General features: G+C 41.0%; 1 protein-coding gene across 4 annotated transcripts in view; it reads right to left on the reverse strand.

Moving 5' to 3' along the window:
• The window catches only part of ZNF521 (zinc finger protein 521), a 285865-nt gene that overhangs the window by 246509 nt on the left and 15480 nt on the right, over nt 1-23876 (reverse strand). For 3 of the 4 annotated variants that reach the window (XM_090039845.1, XM_090039842.1, XM_090039844.1), the window contains 2 exons: nt 14226-14285; nt 7363-7542 (listed from right to left, as the gene is read on the reverse strand). Coding sequence is in view for 3 of the 4 variants with exons in the window: in XM_090039842.1 (XP_089895968.1) it covers nt 7363-7542; nt 14226-14285 (240 nt within the window). In the remaining variant the exon portion in view is untranslated. The remainder of the gene's footprint in view (nt 1-7362; nt 7543-14225; nt 14286-23876) is intronic. The other variant, XM_090039843.1, reaches the window with a different exon arrangement.

Raw genomic sequence — 23876 nt, forward strand, 5'->3', positions numbered from 1 at the left:
GTGAGACAAGTACAGTCATTCAGGGAGACGGCAAGCAGAAAGAGCTGCAAGCTGGACATTAATGGCACAGAATGAGAAGATGGCCTATCTTAAGTGCAAAAAGTAGTTGTAGTTCTGTTGTATCAAGGCACAGACCATGTCCAGATCATGTTGAGTTGCCTATATCAAAAGACTCTTCCATTTAGGCAACTGCATTTTCCTGGTCAATAGTTTTCTCTGGGACATTCAGATACAGCCTCTGTCTGTGGTACTCAAGCTGTCAGCAGCCACGCTATCATGTGTAGTGACTTTGAGTCTTGGTGGAGCACTGCTCAGGGTACACAGATCAAGGTGGTGTGGAATCTGGATTGAGGGCAGGATTCATATTTGTAAAATGTCACTTAGCTAAAACTATATTTTCTAGTATGGAGCTACTAGAATTACTACAGGTGTTTCCAATTCTAATTTTGGAAATTAGCTGAGATCAGGGAAAAGGGGATGTGGGATGAAAGAAAAAATCAGCAGAAAGGTGTACAAGAGGCTCAAGACCACTATGAAAGAAAGGTATCTGACAACAATTCATATTCATCTTGAGCAACAATTTTGGCACTCAGAAGCAATGTTAATGAACAGGTCCATCACTAGAGTTCCCCAAAACACGATCATCAGCTACATGATGGATGTCTGCAATAAGCACTTGTGAACTGTCACTGTTCGTATAGAAAATCCACTCAGTAGCTGTTGACACCACAAGATGAAGAACCACCAGCACTGTCATATGTTGGTGGCATCATATGCATAGCTTGATGGTTTCCAGACTCAAGGAAGATCAATGTATACTTCCTTACCCAGTTAGTGCATCACTGAGATACTATCCATCAAGATCTGCACTGGATTTTTGAAGAACAGATAAAAGGGCTATGCAGTCAAGTCTGATAGCTCTGATACTCAGTACACAGAAGTACATGTCCAATGGAAACAAAACCCAAGATCCACAAATGATATAAATGCCTGAAGCTGGAATTCAGCACAGTTTAGGTACTCAGGTTCAAAACTACCTAACCCTTTAGAGATGCTTAAGGTTTTGCCAATACAGTCCCTTGTCTGTCTGAAATTCTGCTTCTCTTCACACCCAGAATAGCCACCATCATGATAGGGCTGAGCATCTAGGTGCCTCTCTCAAGCCTTAGCTCAATCAGAACCCTAAAGCCAGGCATTCCTCTGCTTAAATTCCTTGTGGGCCCAACTTGGGAATGCTCCTGTCACACTTAGCATATACGGACAGGACTGAGCTCTTTACAAAACACAGTAGCCATGGCCATTTTCATCTAAGTGCAGTGCCAGAGGAGCTGGTGATTGTGGTTTATATCCAAAATCTCAGCAGGAAATCTAGGCCTGCTTCATACGAGATCTCATAAGAGTGCCCAAACCACCTAACTACAGACTGTTCAGGGAAGAGATTGTACTTTTCACTCCTTCTGTTTAAAGATGTGCCATTTAACAAAAAGAATTCAAGATTCATTTGTCCAGAGAGAAAGAGCAAAAGGTAGCCTGACTCTGTAGCTCAGCTATTAGAGCACCCACCTGGGAAAGAAAAGACCTGGGTTGTGATCCCTGCTCCAAGCACTGCTTATATATTTTATCCAATGACTGCTTAATGTAAAATCCATAAGCCGTCCTTGGAGCAGGACTCCAGAGGAATGGGGTGACTCTCTCAAGTGAGGTAACCATATTGGGCAAACACTGCTTGGCAGTTTGCCACCAAAACTTCAGTGAGGCTGTTAAAAAAAAAAGGTTTAACTTTTTAGGATCTTTGTTCTGAGGATTTAAGGAGTAACTTTAGCAAACTTGAGTTTCTTTTAAACTGTGGACAATGTTTGCCATAGACCATTAGCTGGTCCTAGGATGATTTAACAGGGGAAGCAATTCTAGCCAATATTGTTCCAGTCAGGATATCACAGGTTTTTCCAGTACTCTCAATGCGCAGGGCATACACTCTTTGGGACAAGAGTTCCTGAAAGGCTTTTAAGTCATCTATTGTAGGGACAGGTGCTGTTGTTACCCTCCCCCCCTCCCACACACACACACATAGAAAAGAATGATTGTGTGCAAAGACACAGAGGTGCTGTGGTCCTTCCTTCTATTATTGGCCATTCCTGTGTGCCCACCTTCAGTTCTGGGGGGAAGTGGCATGGACACTGAAGCCACTGGGGAACATAATCTCCATTTTTTAGACAAGCAGAAGTATGGCAATCTGCTCTTCAGTGGTCAGGAGGACAGTTCCTACTAATGGCAATATAGTTACAGAAGCTTATCAGACAAACAATGGCCTGGCTCAGACTTGTCAGTGTAGCGCAACCACTATATTGGATAGGATGGCAACTGGGGCTCTAATATAATGTGACTATCAGCACCTAAGTAATTTATGACAGGATTGGTGCCATCAAAGTGGTCAATGCTGAGGTCTCAACAAACAAAGGACTTTGCCAGCACTGAGTGGGTCAGTGCCTAGGCCAGGGAAGTGTGCACATGACTGGAACAGACGACCCTAGGTCCAAAATAATCCACATGGATGGGTCAGGTAAATACAGTTTGAGCCAAGTGCCCCTTGACTTGTAAGTCCTAGCACAGGGCAACTTATTTGGGATACAACTTTTTCCTAGGTAGAAGAGACATTGGAAATGTCTTTCCTTCCTGGAGATCTTCCCCATGCACAATAGATAAGCTTTAATCCAGACGATTTGTACTGTGCCATAAGAGGAAGCTCTTGGCCAAAAGTGACTTGCCCTATTGCAAAGGGAGGCATATGGAACAGTCAGACTGTTTTTTGGAAACATTCTGCAAAGGAAATTTGAAAAATAATTTTTTTTAAAACCTGTTTCATGAAAGAAAATAAAAGAGAGAAAAATGGTTTAGGGTTTTTCAAAGAGGAATAGTGGGCAAGATACTTAATGAGCTCCATCTCACTGCCATAGGCAGCAGAGGGAACTGTGGGAAGATCATGTGCTAACACAGAAGCTTTAGGAGAATAAAGGTGCACACATGGCCCTGGATACTACTTCAGTCTGTCATGCACAAGCCATGTGCACACTTCTACAATGGGAACCACACTGACATGTCTAAGAAGGACTTTCTAGTCCGTGATGGTGCTAACTGGATTCTTTGTTTATATATATAGCTTCACTCACAGAAAGAGAACTGGCAAGTGATCCACAACTTATTAAAACCTCATTAAAAGGACAAAGTGAAATGCACTAAGATTAGAAAAAAAAACATTTTCAAAACTATACCTTTGCTGCTGAACTTTTCAGGGGAGGAAATTAATATAGTTCAGCATCTTATATACCAGTGGAATCACACATTGCAAAAAAATCCTATATCTTAATCCATTACCTATATTCCAAGAACATTTCAGAAGATGTCAGCAATTAACTTGAATAAAACAATGGCTTTTTCAGAGAAAGTCAGTACAAAAAGTTATGATGCTAGCAAAAATACTATTGAAGGGCTCGATCTGTCACCCACACTGAAGTCATTTCCACTGACTTAACTGGGAACTGGGTCAGGCCCAAAATGAAAGGATCAACAGCATGCCCATTACTATATAAATGCAACAATGCCCTCCTCCAAAAACAGAGCACAGGATGCAACCCAACCAACACATTATAGGAAGGAACAGATTGTGGATAACCTCTTCCCCTTTCCTGCAATAAATCAGTGACAAAATAGCCATTTAGGACACAAAGGGCCAGATTTTATTCCAACTATTGTGCATCTAAGTGTGATGCTATCCACCCTGTTCCCTGTAAGCAGCCCTTGGAGCTATACTGGGTGGGATGGCAACTAGGGCTCTGATACAACAGGACTATCAGCAAAGCAATTTATGCCAGGATTGTTGCCACCAAAGTATGAATGCTGAGGTCTTATATACCAAGGACTTTGCCAGTGCCAAGCTGGTTAGTGTCTAGGCCAACTCTCCTAGTATTCTCTTCACCTTTTTTCCACTACATCTATTTTTTTAGTCCATCTACTTTTGTAACATAACATGATCTGGTCCTTAGAGTTGCAAAAAAGTGGAGGAGGAGAACCCACCCAACTTTTAGATTAACAGTTTTTAACGAATCTGAGCAAGGTGAAAGAAAACCACAGTTAAATGCCTAAGTCCCATTATGTAACTAGCGGGTAGAGCAGAATCTGGTCCTACGAGCCTGGTCTTATAAAACACTGTGCAACCCTTAAATGCCACTTACTTTGTAGCACTGTGCAAGACTGAGCCTGGGGACTGGCACCCCTCATTCTTACTTCTATCTTGATAAAGATATTAAATAAAGTAAGTTTATTTCTTTCACCAAAAGATAGCTATCCCAGTAAAAGGCAGCCAACATAAAGTAGAAGGAAGCCAATGAAAACTTAGGCTTCCAATATATATTTAGGTTACTAGGCCAGAGAGCCTGATTTTAAGATGCACTATCAGTTTGGTACATTCAAAAGGAGGCTGAGGCTTTGAGGGTTATCCTCAGGAAAACCTCAATGGCTCAGAGGGAGATTTCATCTCAAGTCACCATTCTTCTATACTGTTTGTTGCCTCGACAGACTCTTTATTTAATCCAGTCTGTGTATAAAGGTGAGTGACCCCATAAGCCAATCAACATGGAGAATTCATAACATATGACAGAGCAGTTCCATATCCATAATACCAGACCAAAAAACTGAATTCTAGGCATAGCTACATGTCTCTCAGCACTTTCGAAACTCAGACATTCTCAATTTTTGAATGTTAGATGGGTTTTGGATGCTAAGTTAAATTTCCCCTATCCCCACAGGCATTTGAAAATAATGGCCAATTTTTATTTTTAAATGAATCTACATAGCTCTTCAGTACAATTACTAGTATGAAAGTGTTTCTTTTAAAGGTAGACCATCACAGCAAGACATTCAGGCTACTGCTCAGGAAGAAGGTGACAAAAAATCAGTGGGAACTGTTCAAAACAACCCTCCACAATATTTTTTGCAAAAGTCTTCCTTCTGAATCTGCCCCGATGGCTGACTGAACTTAATGGTAAAACTCCAGTGTAAGCCAAGGATAGCCCTAAGAATGCTAAAAACCAACCATCATTTATTTTGTATGCTTTGTAACCATGAGAGATCAGCTACTCGCCTAAGTACAATTTCTAACCAGTACAGAAGAAATGAGCACAAAATGAGCACAATTTGAGCACAATTTCTTACCCTGCTACCATAATGTATATATTGCCCATGGCTCAGGCACAAGACTCCTAATAACAGTTACATATTAACTTGTTATGTGGGTCTTACTGGTTGAATGTGTAGAGCCTACTGCAAAGAAGAAATTTGGGGGACTGAAAGAAATGGAGAGGGATGGGAAAGATACAAAGTAATAGAGGGCACACCAGAACAAGGGTAGGGAAAGAAGGGTAAGAAAAACCAGGATTTGCTACTGAAGGGACAGACAGACAGAAAAAAAAGTTTTGTGAAGTGAAAAAGGGCCAAATTGCCTACAATTGATGGAAGAACCAAGTTTGAGCACTAAAATCCTGACACAAATTCAGTTTCTTCCCTCAATATTCCTTCTACTTATCCCTATATTGCCTGGCTCCTTTCTCATTTTATCCTGAATTAGATGCAGTGCCACTTGCACTGTGCATATTTTGCCAACACTTTTTCTATTGATCTCACTCAATCCCTCCTCCAAAGAAAACCCCTCCAAAAATAAAATAAAAACTAGAGGTACACCGATAGAGATTTTTGGGACCAATACCAATATCCAATTTTTATGGAAGCATATTGGCCGATACCTATCCAATTTCTGATACCAGCCCAGCAGCTTGGAGAGCTACATGCAGCTGGTAAGTCTGGTGTGGAAGAAGCAGGAGCAGGGGGGAGAGCGGCATGGAGGAGGGGCGCAGATCAAGGCCCCTGCCATGAGGGAGGAGTGGAACTGGGGCTGAGACAGGGATGGGGCAAGTGCTGCCTAGCCGGGGCAGGGTGGGTGCAGGATGGAGCCACAGCTTCTCCAGGAGATATGAGGAGGTGGGGGTGGCACCAGCCATTGCGCACAGCTCTGGGAGCCACTGGTGCATCGGCTCATTCAGGGGCTTCCACCACTCATCCAGGAGAGCATGGGGGGGGGCATGTGCCCCCAGCTTGGCATGGGGCCAGGGTGGGCAGTGGCAGTGCTGTGACTGAGGGGATGGGGGGGGCTACGGCCCCCCCATTTCCCCATCCCAGCACTGCCACAGCCCATCCCCAGTCCAGCCTCGTCCCACCAGGAAGAGCTTGGTGCAACCCCAGCCCCATGCAGATCCGGGGACACCCCCTCCCTCCCACCCCCCATGCCCTCCCAGACAAGCAGCTAGGCTGTGCTCCTCGCCGCCTACATGCCTATCAGCCAATTACCAAGCTGATTTCTGATACAGACAATTTTCTTTTTATCGGTGCTGATCTAATATTGGACTGATGTATTGGTGTACCTCTAATAAAAACACCTCCATATATACACATACACACATCTCCATTAACATATTTTGATATGTGAGGCTGCCACTTAGGATGGCAGAGAGCCTGCACCCAGTGCATCTCCCCCAGGTGACAGGGAAAAACAACTGCCACCAAACCCCCTGCCTCCAAATGCTACCAAAGCCCCAGACCCATAAACTGGATCAATGACTCCACAGGCCACATCTGGCCTGCTGGCCATACATTGTCAACCCCTCCTTTACACTATTGCTTCTTTACCTGTGAGTGAAAAAGCTCAATGCAGTCACAGGTCCACTCACCCTGCTCTATTTGCAAGAAGGGAATAGTATTTGATCAGCATTCAGTTTTACCACTTAACTCATGGCTGTGTTTTTATTTATAGTGTACCAATTTGCTGTATTCTCCTCAACCTTCACTTATTGATTACTGTACGCTCATTTGTAGTAACAGCTTAGAATAAAGTAGCATCTGATCTAAATCCATAGCCCACCACTGTATAAATTTATCCATTATCCCACTGCAGTCAAATCCATTTATAAGCACCATCAGATTTTTAAAATTATTAGTAAGATTGAAGGTATACAAAATCTTATTGTTTAAATCAGGAAAGCAGCAAAGTAGCCAGGCATGCTAAAACCTAAAGCACAATTTAAATCAAGTGCAACTGCACTAATTATCCATCTAGCCTTTCCATCTGAAGGAAATTTATGGCATACCAGTTTGCGGCATAACATTGCTCCAAAATCCTTTCCTAATTGTAACTGGTTTCACCTAAGTGTTCAGTCTTGGAGTAAAATAGCTGAGAAGGGGAAAATTTCTGAAGAACAGAACTGGAATCAGAAATAGAACAGTGCAAGAAGCTGCAAAGTGATAAGTATTGTTTACCTGTCAGTTGACATTGATTAATCTTGTGTTCTGTGATATCACTCAGCGACTCAAACACCTGGAGGCAGCTGTCACAGCTGTGCACAGCTTCTTCCTCTAACTCCTCCCCTTCATCCGGCCTTTTCTTACAATCTATCACTTCTCCATCTTCTGCCTTGTCTTCTAGTTTACAGTTAGGGTCTGAAAGAAAATCAAGACTGTGACCTCAGGGGTTTTAAGAACAGATTCTTTTAAAAAAAATCAGATTGGTTCTTGTTGTTACCAACAAGAAATATATTTGACATAAGCCTGTAGCACAGGAGCTTCACACTTTATTGCTAAATAAGCAGAGGAAGCCTCTACCTTTAATTTTTTTCTAATCTTGATGATGAAAGGATTTTTCCCCTTTAAGAATCCACAAAACAGCACTATCCCCCTTTCAAGAAACCCTTCCATACTTCAATGTTAACTTTGTCAATGTTATCACAGCTATTGAGGGGCTTTGATCAGTATATAAAAAAGATAAACCACCATTAGAATTAGTTTCCAATGAAAAGGAACAGGGGAAAAAAATCAATGAGTTTAGGAGAGAAAGTTTCTTTTCACCATTAACTACAGAGCTTCACAAGAAATTATCAGAATTAAACAAAGTATAAAATAATGGAATTGATTAACATAAGCATGAAATTGACCTTTATTTTACAAAGCTAACCCAATACCTCTTCACCATGTCTTCCTGTGAACACAGCCATAGGAAATAATGCTCTAGGTTAAAAGTTTATATATGTACTTTAACTTGTATACAACTTTAAGTAAGCTGGTAGGATTCCTTGTTTTGCCAGGTCATGGAAAGCTGGAAACATACTGTAAACAGTAAGTAGCCCACAAGGATACTTCCATCTGCTTGATAAGTTAACAAGTATTCTGAGGATTAGTGGGGTAATCTAGTTCTAACTCCAAAATAGCAGTGATAAACCCAACATGAGATTCCAAGTTAAATGAGTCAGGTGGTCTCAGCCAATCGCTTGTGCATAGAGGAACCACACAACTCATTGCACTACCTCAGTCTTGTAAATGACTAATGCTGAAATGAATATGAAGATTAATTTAGCTGCAACTTTTCTTTTGGGGAAGCAAGTACAGTGCAGTACTTTAATTATTCCTGACTTTTTGCCCACTTTACTAAAAGCTTCCTCCAAAGACGAAATAAAACAATCTGTCTTCTCCAATAAAGCAAGTTGGCAGTTTACTTTGTTTTTCTCAGGAACCACAGTGCAACAACTGAAATAAAAAGAAAAATGGTTGTGTACATCCCGACAAAAGAAACACACATTTCACCACTTTTCTTTTTCCTTATTGGCAGTCTCATTTCCTTTTCAGACATCTGAGAGAGTTCCCCACATGCAGCTGTCTGTTCAAGACAAGAATAAGTCATCTTAGAAAATGAACGCTTAATAAAGAGATAATCCAGTTAGTACCTATCTACTGCTCTGGCCACTATGAAAGCCACCATTATTACCTAAAATATGAGGATGCTGCCACCACTATTTTGCACAGGGGCAGGTGTCACTAATACAAGCCACTTGCAAAGTCTTCCACAAGTGTCATGGCTCACACCATCTTCCTATAACTTGCAATACACACTGCCACAATGCTCCCCTTCAAATGTTTTATTAATGCAAAAGAAGCTATATGCATAAACTGGAAATTAAACATGTCATTAAGTTAGCTTTCTTGCACTATGGAGTCTGTGAACTAAACCAGAGGAATTTCTCCAGCAGGATAATGGACAGGATTTTTTTTAAAGGGAGTTGTGTTACAGAGGTCGACAGACAAGTTAAAATAAATCTGGAAAATGGGCATATTTGCTGTAAAAACTCACCTACATATGTACATTTTTTTTTCTTTTTTGGGTAGAAGAACAAAAACTTTAGCTCAGGAAGATGCATCCAAATTAAGGACTAATCTGCAGACTATCATGGCCAAAAGTGACACTATTTGAACCTAAGAAAGCTTTTTTGCTGCATCTGGATCTAAATTACCTGTGCCAGTACCTTTTCCAATTTCTTCTGCAAGCTTAACTAAGTAGTTAAAATATCACTAGGTTATAAGCAGTTCAGGAAAAGAAATAATTGTCTTAACTGTTCCAAACTGACCCCGACATCATTAAACACTTGTTGGAAGGCAGCATGTGCACATCGCATACTATTAGTTGTTCAGCTCAAGCTCCCAGTTTCATCTCATAAAACTGACAGCACTCAGGGAAATGTAGGCACTGGGTCTGAATTTTAACATGAGTATTTAAATGCTGCACATAAAGTTTACAGACCTGTTTGTTTTAAAATAAGGTTAGAGTCTGACTCTGCTCTAACTATGATGTGGGGAAAAAAAGAGATGGCAAAAATTCTCATGATTCATTATTCAAATACGCTAGCACTTGGCAAGAATCTAACAATGCGTACATACACGCGCATACACATACCCTTACTGGACAAAAACCTGAAGAATTCCTCAAGTCAAAGCTTCCTACTTAGAGACTAGTTATTAATATTAGAATCTTTTTAAGACTAATAAAAATGTTTCTGCTTCTCCTTCTGCATTCACAGACATAACTCTACAGGGATGGGAGTCAATCAAGCTTATTCCCTTCTGCTGAAACTTTAGAATACATGCTCTAGCCAACTGGCACATTTGTTTTTAGGTCAACACTTAAGTGGGACCCTCTGGGACCTAGGTTCAATTTTAGCATATGATGCCTCTGTGAAATGAGTTCTGGCAGTCTCAGCTTCTCTCTGGGAATGCATTTCCACCTTATCCACTTTCTTGAAAAGACACCACCACACAAAAACACACTAAAAACAAGCCATCCGCTCTGGAAACTGCTGGATGGTTTTCTATGATGCAACCATAGCTGTCTTCCACCCCTGAGGTTGCTATATTTAAGTGACTGTGTATGACTTTAGTTCGCTTATACAAACAGGTCTTCGAAAGGCTAAAATAAAATCTGCTTCACAAAAGCAACATGTGTTCAAGTCTGGTTGCACCTTTACCTCCTAATTAAAGCTTGCAATTTCACACACGCTTCATATCAAATACCATTCACCCCCTTCCTTAAACCCAACATTTGCAATACAACTACAACCTCCTCTGAAATGATTGCTTTGGCATAATCTCATCTTCAAATGTCACTGTCCCCAACACCTGCAAATATTGCCATTGTCAGTTATTCAGACTCCCTCACTAGGCACCAGCCACTATTTGAAACAAAAATGACCCTAGTCACTACCACCAATATATATCTGCAACTATAACTGCTTCTGCAGACTCCATTTCTAGTCAACTTGACTAGAAAGAAGGTTTAGTTTTGGACAAGAAATAAATTCAGCGTATTAGCGTAATAAAAATGAATCATTGTCTTCTGTTACTGATTATGTTAACATTATTTATAAATGGAAATGAAAAGAAGTATGATTTTCTCATTACTGTGTTCTCTGACTTCTCCTCTTCCTCCTCCACATAAGAGATGTTATTGCTGTAACTTGGTCTAATAAAACTGCAACTTTGGGGAAAATGAAAAACTGCATTGGCTTAAAAGTGTTGGAAGCAATAAAGCCATGGACCTCAATTAATTTCAAGTATGGGATCGGTTTAAGGCCAACCAGCAGAAATTCTATTCTGTCCATGTAAAAATGAGGTTTCACCACATTTACTTTTTATAACCTATATAAAAGTCAAGTAAAAGTAATGAATATCTAAAAGCCATCTCAGTGGACTGGCAAAGACTATCTGTATTCTTGAAACTCATCTTACATATTTCTGTCTACGCAACAAGGATCCATAGCTGATCACAGCTAAAATGTCAAACTACCAAGAAAACAGCTTAGTTTCCAATCCATTTCACTGCCTTGCAACGGACCGCCTTCCAAGCCACTTCTGCATGGAAAAAGTGCTGGCAAAAGAAAGGAAAACTAAGATCATGTGGTTATAATTATTACCAGGCAAGGAATATTTCTGCAGCTCAGTGGTAAAGTAAAACTCTGTCGCTCTCTGCTCCCAATAGTGTCCATCGCAAAACAACTGGCTCATTAAATCTCTGCAGTAAGATTAATATGCCGTAGCTGCACTACATTTATAACTTGGTACTCTATAAAAAGCACATTTAATGGTTAGAGCCAGAGCTTAGATACAAAGTATTACTATAAAAACTTCTGGCAGTATGTATACAGTATGGGCCTTCTGTACTGCTTGAATGAAATTGTCTGAAGTCCTTTTTAAATTTTTTAGTATTAAGCTCTTGCTAAAGGCAAGAAAAAGGTCTTATCTTGTATAGCAGAATACAAGATACAACAGTGATGTGAAAATTACTGCACTAATAAGATTACTCAGTGACTCAGGAGTTAACAAAAACAAGTAGAAAACAACTATTTCTTGACATGTTATTCTCCAGTTTTATAGTCAGCTGTTTTTCTAATTAAAATGTTTATTGCATGTATTAATTTTCAGGTTTAAAATTAATTGAACAGGTCATAAATACTTTCTGGTGAATATGAAAAAAGCTTTCCAGGAAAGCTACAGAGAACACTGTCTCTCTCCCCTCCTTTCTTTTTTGTCTTCTTTACATAAAGTATTTAACCCTCACTGCCAACAAAGCCTGCTGGAAAAAAATGTAACAAATATTATAAAGCCCAGAGAATACAAATCCTAAAGATAGACGGAATACAAAGGGTAACCAAAAATAAGTATATTTATATTGTTTATAAAATAACAACTCAAACCATTTTATATATAAATAATTAGACATTATGTACACATGCACATTCTCTAATATGATTCTAGGACCCTTAAAAGACTTTCAGGGCTAGAAACAGCTTTCATTCACTGAAGTAACCTCAGTAACATTAAGCACAATTACTTTAGATAAGAGTTTGTAGGATCAATACCAACAACAAAAATTAATCATTTCCTGAATGTCTTGAATCATATTAAGATTGAAGGAAACAAAAAAGCCTCACTGTTTCAAGCAACACATAATATAGTATTAACAGACTGGCACTGCTTTATGTCTTTATTCATTATAAATTCCACACAGATTCTAACACAGACTTTATCTACAGAACTGCTTTTGACTTAACTGCAAGGGTCAGTGTCTATTAAGGGTGTGCAAAACGGGCAGTATTCGATTGGGATTTGGATTCAGCCCGATTCATAGATGTCATAGACATTATGGCTGGAAGGCACCTCGGGAGATTGTTGACTCCAGCCCACTGCCCCAAAGGCAGGAAATCAGCTAGGGTCAAAGGATCCCAGCAAGATAAGCATCAAAACATTTCTTAAAGGAATCCAGAGTAGGAGCTTGCACCACCTCTGGAGAGAGTCTATTCCAGGCCAAATTCGGGGGACAGTGATTCAATTTGCTGATTCAGAGTACTGTCCCAACTCGATTTGGCCAAATCTGAATCTGAAGATTTGATTCTGATTCAGAGAATCAGTGATTTGGCCGTAGACACAGCTTTATATGTTTTTTCTTCATACCTCAAGGTACCACGCATGGCTTGTGAACGCTGTGATGCTGGGGTGGATGGAGTGTCTCACTGGAGCACGAGGGGGTCACCCGTGTGCTCAGTGGTGGACCCAGAAGTGGACCGGAAGTACCTCTGGGCTGCAGAAGTACTTTCAGTCCACTTCCGGGTCTGCCACTGAGCGTGCAGGGCCCACCCCCCTGTGCTCCCATGGGATGCTCCATCTGTCCCACTATCTCAGCGTTCATGAGCTCCACCTGGTACCTTGAGGTATGTAGAAAAAACATATAAAGCTGCGTCTATGGCTGAATCATCGAATCTCTCTGAATCAATATGGAAAGATTAATGGGTCTCCTGATTCAATTCAGATTTAGAGGTTCAGCCACCGAATCGGGCCAAATCTCTGAATTGAATCAGTGACTGAAGCTTCACACAGCCCTAGTGTCTATTAACAAATTATAAAATCATTTATAGAAGCAACTACTCCTCACATGCTGTCTGTATATAAAAATAACTCAATTAGAGTATATATGAAGATAATGATAAACTGTTGAGGGTTGGGGCTAGTTTCAGAGGAGAGGGTGGGGTATGTACAGACAGTCAGAAAGCCTGAGGCTGAATTGGTTCAATCTTTGCAGGGTAGTCTAAACTGCACAGATTGAACCCATAGGCAAGTGAACAGACATTCACTTCAATTCTGGAAATGCAGCCGCATGCCTGCAGTGGCCCAGGCCAGAAGCCAGAGGGCTCCAGAGCACATCTCCCTACCCTGCTGGAGCAGACAATTTGGGCCAAGGCTAGCCCCCCCAACCTACTGAGGGGGATGGGGGGGGCAAGGGAGTTTGCAGGAGAGGTGCAAAACACCTCTGAGGGGCTGTGAGTTAATGTAAATTTGGAGGAGATCTGGGACAAAAGTTCAATAAACCAATTTAACCTTTATCAGTTAAGTTTGATACTACATCCATCCAGGTTTTTCTTAAACCAATCTCAGCCACTTTGAAAGAGGTTTATGTGCACTAAAATTATGCTGTGTTATACATTTGAACGAATTTCTGATCATTTATACCAGTTTATGTGTAATTTCTGTCCCTAGGCAGGGAGTGTGCAAGAAGTAGGGTGAATGAATGTGAAGGAAATTTTTTTTTTGGTAAAAAAAAAATCATGCTGGACTTCAAAAAGCAAAGATTTCCCTTTCAGTAGGACACACTACAAATGGTTATCTGGAACTGAAAAGTGACATGTATTTATTTTCTGAGCTCATAATTGTATTGTAAGTTGATATCCAACAGAATAAGAGCATGGGATGAAAAAATAAATCTCATAATGTTGAAAGAGAGTAAGCAAGCACTAAGAATTCAGCATTACCAGTCTGAGCAGCTGTCTGTCCCACACCTCTCTGCTGGTCCTCTGTTTCATTTTCTTCTACTGTCAGGAAAAGGTAAACAAAAAAGAAGATGTTAGATAAGTAGTCAATGGGAGTATCATTTTGCTATCTTCAGTTCTAAGACCAGCAGTGCTTATGCAACAAGGTGAAAGAACTTTGCCTTGTTCAGAATCATTGCAAGGTGCAGAACCTCACAGCATAGTATAGCATCACACTATGCAAAAATTCATGCCTTCTATACAGCAATGAGCAAATAAGTTCCACAAATTAAAAAATAGACTACATTTTCTCTGTGATACTTGTTTTCAACCTACTCTAAAGCATTCTGTTATATAACTAAGTTATAGAATAAGTCAGGGCTTAAAGATTCTCTGATTTTCCATTGGTAAGTGAGAAGCCTTTTTTTCCCCTTGGCAAACCATGCTAAACCATACATTTCTATTGGACTTAAATTTTCATGTTAAAAATGTAACCTTACAGCAGTGCAGGCAACCTTGCAAAGAGGAACCAACCTCAGGCTACTGTCTTTACCTTGGCTTACTATTTTCCTAAGCAGCAAACATAAAATAACAAGACTCTTAAACCTGGCATTCAAAACCCTGTGGACCATACTGAAACCTATCAGAATCATGTCAGGCTCATTCTGCTGTTGCTTTGTGAAGCTACAAACAGCTGCAGAAGCAGGCACCTCTGTAATTCACCTCATTCCAGGTAAGGGACTTTGCCAAAATGAAGGCAGGGAAGGAGTTAAGCAACAGAACTACTTCCTTATTAGAGTGAAGTTACATGTTACACTTAGATCATAATCATTTTGTAGGATTTTAGCTGATGTTAAAGTTAGAATATACTATCAGCTGCCGCACAGTAAGAATTAATATTATTTCTTGCCCTTACAGCTCTGACCTGCCACGGGAGGGCTGACAACTGGAGGTGTAGCTAGGGGCTGGAACACCTAAGTTCTATCTCTGCTCAGAATTGGTGGGGGGAGGTGGAGGATGGAAGTGATGCATTGTGGGATGCTAGAGGACTGCAAATTGCTTGTTTCATCTCTGTGAAGCAGACTGAAGTTACATTCACATGAGCTAGATAGCATGAGCCCCAGTTAACCCTCACCTGAAGTAGCATACCTGAGACGTTCAGTGGGCACTTTGCATGAGTTACCGAACTTTGACATGTGGATGCTCATGTTTTAAGTGCCCTTAATATGGTCAAAGTGTAATGTGTAACTTCATCTTTACTCTCTCAAGATGCAAGAACTCTTTGAGTCAGAGGGGCACTTAAAAAAAAAGAACTCTTGCTTCCTCCAGAGAGGATAAAAAGAAAAATTGGGAAAACTTCACATTGAATATTTACAGCCCCCAAGAATTTAAAGTTCAGGCCTGAAAAAACAAAAGATTGACTTTATATTGTAAAAAATAAAAAGTCTAATATTTTGGATATTTCTTGTCTTGGAGCCTTGGGCATGCCAAAATGCTTACAAGCTAGAGACACGCATAAAGAGAGTCATTAAGAAGCAATAGCAACAATGAGTTGATCACTAACCTATCAGCCAGCAGAGAGACATGGAAAATGAAGTTAAATTAAACCCGTGGACGATTTCAAATAGCCTCTGTGAGTGCCTATACACGTGCTCCTATGCATTCGCATTAGAATGCTCTAGCAGACTCAACCGAGCGTTCAAATTAGAACACTCCAGCATGCTACAATTTCTCATGTATTTAGCATCCTTGCATTTCAAAAATGGAGGTGGGGGCACTTTAACTAAAGCTCATTCAACAAGCTTTAGTTAAAGCACCCTGCTGCCATTTTGAAACATGAGACACCGCAGCATTTTAATTAGAGCAGCTCCCAAGAGTTGAGTTAATTAAAACACCCATCCCCCACCCTGGACCATGAGTATAGGCACCCTGTGTTCCCTGAAGCCAGGGCTAGTAAGCAGAGTCCTCTTTCCAGTAGGTATCCAATAAAGATTCTCATGCTCTAGTACATAGGTTCCCAGGCCACGGCTCAGTACCAGGCCGCAAAGGGTTGGCTGCTGGTTTGCAGGAGAGATGGCTGCCGGACCGGAAGTCCAGAAATAACCAGCATACTGCGGAGCGGCAGCCAGCCCTTTTTTATACTAAGTATAAAAAAGGGCTGGCTGCCGCTCCGCAGTATGCTGGTCACTTCCACACTGGAGTTTGCCAGTCCACGGTCACTTAAGGTCCACAGTCTAAAAAGGCTGGGAACCACTGCTCTAGTACAGACAAATGTTGCTTATGTGGTCCACCTGCTATTTTGCTTGAACCTTTTTCAGTAGCCATAAAGTAATTCATATTTCAACAGCAGTGACAGCATGTAATTTTGTTTGCTCTGAAGATGCAACTGTACTAACTAACTTAAAGTAGACAGACAAAGAAATAAACAGGAAAAGCTGATGAAAAATAAGGCCAAGGACACAATGGTCGAAGACAAAATTGATCTAATTAGACAGAAGGCAGGACAAGGTAGCACTTTAGAAAGGTAACTGGTTCGGAGAGGCATAAGCTTTCTTAGGTGGCAGCCTACTTCATCAGATGCTTTGAAACAGCTTGCTGTAAAGTAGCATCTGATGAAGCAGGCTAGCACCTACAAAAGCTTATGCCCCATTTAGTTTCTAAGGGTATTTTTACATGTGTTGTGGGACATGGCACCAGGCACTTTAATTAGTGAGCAGCAATAATTATAAGCACCTGCATGTCACGTGTATCAGCATGACTGTGTGTCCCAACACTGAAAAAAATGGTGGCAGAGCACTTTGAACGAAAGCTCATCAAGTGTGCTCTATTTCAAAGTGCACCACTGCCATTTTTTCAGTACAGATACACATGGCAACACTGATACACACATGAATGCCATTTTCCGCTGGAGGCTGGGGAGGCACAGTGACTGCTCGCAGGTGGCAGTGGTGGTGTCAGCGGTAGGGGCATGGCAATGGTGAGCAGGGAGCTCCCACAGATGGCCACCGTGGTGTCAGGGGGAACAGGGGCCAGCAGTAATTGGGGACTGCCCACAGACGCTGTTGGTGGTGTCACTCGTGAAGGGGGTGAGGGCAAACGGCGACTGGCCACAGGTGTCAGCGGTGTTTTTTGCAGGGATACACTGTCAAGCTCAGGGGGTGCATGTGCACCCATGTACACCCCCTACACTTGCCAGACATGACACAGAAGGCTGTCAGAGCATGTCAATTCCCATGATCCAGCAGACTCAATTGATCGAGTCTGCTCCAACACACTGGATTTCCTGCCTTCTGCCTGACTTCAGACTAACATGGGTAACTACTTCTCATTTATCCATTGAACTAAGGGATGACAAGGTCGAACGGTCATAAACTACTGCAAGACCATTTCAGGCTGGACATAAAGAAGAACGTCTTTACTGTCTGAGCCCCCAAGATCTGGAACAGCCTGCCATCGGAGGTGGTTCAAGCACCTACATTGAACACCTTCAAGAGCAAACTGGGTGCTTATCTTGCTGGGATACTATGACCCCAGCTGACTTCCTGCCCTTTGGGCGGGGGGCTGGACTCGATGATCTTCTGAGGTCCCTTTCAGCCCTAATGCCTATGAAATCTATGAAAAACTATCATCAATGAAGGGAGTACTATGTTGAGTATAACTCTGTAGACAAGTGGGTCTCAACAATTTTTGGCCCTAGGCACTCTTTCATTTCGTTGGTGAATTGAGCTGCACCCCATTTGAAAAAACTTGCTTATTACAGTGCTTAGATCCTTGCGCAAGGACTGGGAGTAGCCAGACAAGGACAAGCATGTGCAGTGGTGACGTGTAGACGGTGCATGGGGGTGCATGTGTACTCCCTGAGAGCACTGGTGCACCCCCTGTCAGGCTGCACTCCCCACTTAGGCAATGGGTGGGGGGGCAGGTGGGAGCACTGGTGCGCCCCCCCACAAGTTGGAATGAAGTGGTGGATGAAGTGGCTGCAGCCGCTTCCAGGAGCTCTGCAGTCAGTTTCAGCTGAGTGCAATCAGCAGCGGGGTGACCTCCCCCCGGTTGGTGAGACTGGCCATGGGGGACCCCCCCCCAGACACTGACTGGTCACTGACTCATATGGCACCAGTCGCCCATGAGCGTGTGCTCACCTCCTCCCACAGGGGCTAGACAATGAGTGGTGGGAGGAGGAGAAGCCAGGCACAGACAAGCAAGTGCTTACCTCCTTGTTCCCTGCAGTACGCTTCAAAGGCTCTTCACAATACCCCAGTTGAGAATCGCTGCTGTATACAGATGTAATCACGGTTCATGACCCCACAATCCCCCTAGCATATGGACTGACTCACATAACCACTAAACAGCAGCAATTTTAAAAAAGACTGTGAAACATTGCAAAAAGAGCTGTATAGTTGCTCATTGCTATCTTTGGAAACATCCTTTGTTAAGAATGGATCTCAAATGCCAAGAGAAAGGGCCATCTAACATGGAATTCATCCTAGTCATCAGTGCATGATAATCAACAGCATTAAATATACTGATCGTCTATCACTAAAATCCCACATCATGTCATCTGCTGTGAGACTATTTGAATTCAGATCAAAATGAGGTTTTATATGCCAACCTCCTCTTTAAGTCTCCGCATGGAATTGAAGTGCCAAAGCATACAACAACTATTCCAAAACCAAGGAAGTTTAGAAACCAGACAGCAGTTTCCTAGGATGTTAACAAGATTCGCTTAAGTTTGCCTTCACTTCTGTAATTAAGTATATGCAGTCTGTTAGACTATGTGCTTCCTTTGAAATACATTGACTGCTTGCACCAATAAATATTCCAGAACCTTCCCCTACAATTTTTCCTCCCCGCCCCATCCACTCGCACACAGAAAAAAATGTTAATTTGCAGTATTCACTGAAAGGCACATTGTAAACTCACCACATCAGTAAGTAGATGGAAAAAACACGCCTACTACTTCACAAAATACTTCATTTATTTTTAAGTTAGTAGGAAATATACCATAGTATATTTTAGAAAAATAATTATTAGATGAGATTTAAAATTGGAGTAATCTGCCACTGGGAAATAAGAAACATTTCTGCACGACAATTCTGCAGCATGCAGATTATCAAAGTTCGACTTCTATATCTGTTAAACTAAAAAAGGAAATAAACTTCTGGCCACCATGTAAGCAGGTAACTGTGGTTACCATCTTTTTACATTGTTGTTCCAGCTCTTCAAGGATTCTGAGTCACAAAAGAGCCAAGTAGGTCACAACAGGCCACTGTAAGAAGAACTTGCCAATAGCATTCAACCAAGCTGAAGTGTCTGTCAAGAAAATTAAGCCTTTGTTGAATGAAAAATATGGTAGGAAGGAGGAAAAAAATATAAAAGCTTGAGAATAATGAGTACCTTTGCAAAAACAGAATTAGTCTACTAAATAACAACCAGTCCTTCCTTGTCAAGAAGGTAACATCCTTCTTCCAATCCATACAGGAGTTTGCTACATTTGATAACTAAATCATTTTGTAGTTCAGCATTTTAAGCCTTCCCATGGAAAAGTTACAAAATCTTTATCTTACTGAACCATTTTGTTATCAAGCCATGTTCAACTCATTCGGATAAATATCAGTTCACAGTCAATTTCACTGTTAACTTCCCCCAAGTATTAACCAAGGAATTCTGTTTCCTTTCAGTGAATGAAGACAATTTTAAAACAAAACCTTCTAAAAGATGCTTCACATTGTATGTCAATATGACAAGAAAGCTTTTGGCTAACAAACTGCATTAAAAAGGAACAGACAAACAGAGATAGACTGAATCTAGTTAATAACCTTAAAATATTACTTATATTCCAAGACTGTAGCTGTGAACAATGATGTCCTCTTAACATTTTAAGTATTTGGCATGCCCTACATCAGTAACTACCAAATAGTAAGAACGATGAATTATCAATGAAGGAAGAACCCTCAGGGACCAGGAAAAGCAAAAGCTTGTAAACCCAGGATCTGAACGGGTTATCCTTAGGGTGACCATGTGTCCCAGATTGGCTGGGACAGTCCCAGATTTTGCAGGATGTCCCAGCATTCCAGCCGATTGGTGTAAATTGAAGCAAAAGTCCTGGATTCAGGTGCTGCAGGCAGAGGCAAAGGCTGCTGTCACTCTTAGTGCCTAAGCCAGCTCCTGCTGAGCAGTAGCTGAAGGTGGGGTGGGCTGGGCTAGGCTGGGCACCACCCCTCAACCGGGATGGCTGCCTGCCGCTGCAGCCTTGTTCCCTACTGCTGCCAACGCCCAGGCTGTGCATGGCAGCCCTGGGTGGCTGCCAGTGGTAAGAGGGGTAGAGACACTCCCAAACAGGTCCAGCATCTGCATGTGGGGGATGGAGCCAGCCACAGCCTCCATGCTGTCCTGCCCCACCCTGCCATCAGGGCTCCTGGAAGCTATGGGTGTGTGTGTGTGTGTGTGTGTGTGTGTGTGTGTGTGTGTGTGTGTGTGTGTACGCACATGTGTACACATGGTTGGCGGAGGTATGCGTGCACTTTAGCACTGCCCGACTCTGATTCCCTCACCCTATTCCCAGATTCCTTTAACAATATGGTTACCCTACTTATGCTGTAACGTTATGGCTAAATATTAATTCTAGATACTACTGTGATATCATTATTTCAGATTTAACAAGATTCCTTGTCTGCACAATTAAGTGTTTATGACCACAGGGTCACCTGTTTTGCTAGCTGTGGAAACATTACTTTGCTGGCTAGATCAAAAAACAGTGCCAGCTTCTTAAAGAACTAAATTATCAATACCCTGCTATGCATTTACTTGATTACATTTAAAAAGAAAAGTGCTTCGAAACACAAACTGCTTGCCAAAATAACTGTGGCAGTGCACTTCTCGACGGTCAAAAAATCTGTCTGCATTAACATTTTTAAAAGATACTTTCCATAGGGACAAAATAGAATTCTATCATTTCACTTCTGTCTTTCTACAGACTTGTAGCTTGGACTCTTATCAATTTTTAAACTTTGCTGCAAAGAAACCTGTTTCTAAATAAGAAGTTTTATCTATATGGAAGGTTAGGCTGCTAAGCTTTGGTTATAGCTACTTGTTATCCAGAGCCAACCCTGGTTTGAATTCAGACCATTTCACATGCTCATAACTAGAAGATTCCAAGCAACAAGAAAGGTAACACTATTATGGCTCTCTCCCTTTTTGTATACAATTACACTTAAGCCAGTAAGTGGCAGGAACAAGCAAGATCTGACACAGGTTCTGAAAACGTGGTTAACCTCCCACTGCTCTACAGCAGCCTCTACTGGCTAAGCAGGATTTCACCCCCTCTGCATAGAAGCTAGTCAGAGTGACACAGGACATGACTACAGGGGAGGAAGAGCCTACAGAGCTAACACTGAAAAAATTCATACATTCCCCTTTGCCAGGGACCCAGATCTCACTAACTAACTAGGCTGCCCCACATGGAAGGGTCAGTCTGCTGGAGTTAATGCTATAAGAAACAGCCAGACAGCAACAGTGCATGCTTGAGAAGACCTCGTAGGGAAGAGAAAGAGATGAAAATAGAAATGGAAAAAGGAGCATTTTCACTAAAAGGGAATCTTTTATGGAGAACATGGGCTATGATTTATGGCTTTTGAGCTACTGCAAACTATAATAAAATAAAAGCCACAGATAATTGAAAAAAGTCTATTTTCTTCTACTCTGTGTGGGTTAATAAATTAAAAAAAAAAATACATACTGCCCTGAATGTCTGAGGCTCTTCTCAGCTTGTTAAACAAAGCAAGAGAAGCCACATATCCCAAAATAAACTATAAAAATAGATTGTTATTGATTTAGTACTCTTCCTAAAACACGTTCTTTAAGGGACAGAAAACAATATAAACCTAATACAATAAACAAAGGTGGTTGGGGGTGGGTAAAGAAATGGTTTACAATATATATTTTTTAATTTGCACTTTACATTTTCTACAACTCAATAGTTAGTCCATAAATTGCCATAAGCATTAAATTAATCCTTCGATAAACTCATCTTGCACAAAGGCTTTTTCTTCCCTTGGATGACAACTCCGCAAAGTGTACCTTGAATCTACATGTTTGAATAATATCTGCAGACAAGTAATAGAGACACTAGCCATATTAGCATAATCAATACACAATTTACAGAGTTACCCAGACAGAACAGAAATGAAACGTGTGCACCATTATTTTAGTACCTACAAATTACTGTAATTTCTCAAAGTATCTTTCTGCTTTGCTTCTCTCATCCTCCTCACCAAATACAAACAAAAAAGCAATCATTCTTACTATCTAACGTACAGGATAGCAATAAGATTTAGTAGATGGATAACTTATCAGGAGGCAAATTTAAGATCCAGGTCCAAGAAGTGCTGAGGGTTCTCAAATCCCTTTAAATTCAATGGAGTTTAAAGATATTCAACACTTTGCAGGGCTGCATCTTCTTTGGATTTGATTACATGACACAATGCAGTGCAATTAGAGGTACCCAAGCTAAATCTAAACACACTAGCTTAGGTACTAGAAGCAGTGTAGGCACATTATCCGAAGAAGCAGAGTAAATTATCCTGGGCAGCTAACACAGCTACTACTTCTAATACCCAAGCTAGCTTGTGCATCTCTACACAACAGTACTTTCTGCAATCTGAACATACCTTACAATATATTTTAATAGGTGGTTTGTCACCCTTTCCTGCATACCTTTGGTTCTTCTAAAAGAAAGTAAAGATATATATATATCATTCTGCAAACAAAGACCCAAGCACACATTTTCACTCCTACCACTGTCATATATGTGCCTGAGAGGGAACGACATGGTTCTATTTAAATGAAGTTGGTAAATATTTTAAGTACATTATAAAACTGCAGTAAGACATCCTGCACTTTTACTGGTCAATATCTTTAAGGCCCCATTTTCTGAGCCTCAGCAACCCAGTTTCATTAAAAACACCGAACAGGATTTTTATTTTATACATTTTAAAATATATATCAATCCTATTACCAAACATGTATTTCAGAGTAAACTCAGGCCCTTCCTCACTCTTTTTTTAAGCATTACCACATGTCCCACCTCCAAGCAGCAACAAAATAAGGTTTTCTTTAAATAATACTTAAAAATATAACAGTAAAAAGGGAGTACATTTGAAAAAACAAAACATTTAATAGCTGATTATTTACCACCAAACTTTCCTCTCCTCACACCTGCTTCTTGCTGGAGACAGACACTGCCTCACAGCTCTCATGATGTTCCTATTCTTTTTATCCTTATCCCAGTCTGTCCATCCATTGAGCTTTCTTTTTCAGTTATTTTTGTATAAAAGCTGACCTGGGAGTTCCCAATCAGCTAGGCTGGTTGGAAAAATATTATCCTTATGTTGAAACAACAGTGTTTTCCTGGGCTGCACCTAAACTTAAGGAGGAACTTTCCTTCTTCCATACTTTCCTTCTTGTTTGGTATATTAAAGCAAGGGGAAGGAACTTTGAACTTTCTTTTTTAGGTCTCTCATACTCTGGGCTGATAATGTCTAAATGTGACCCACTGAGCCATGTTAGGAGACACAAAACATCCCTGAGAATTGAGTAAAAACTCCATCCTGTCACACACAGAGAATCCTAACACAGTTTGAAACTTATAACCTATTT

This window comes from Crocodylus siamensis, chromosome 3 (assembly GCF_052110815.1).
Source record: "Crocodylus siamensis isolate JL-2025a chromosome 3, ASM5211081v1, whole genome shotgun sequence".
NCBI lineage: Eukaryota > Metazoa > Chordata > Crocodylia > Crocodylidae > Crocodylus > Crocodylus siamensis.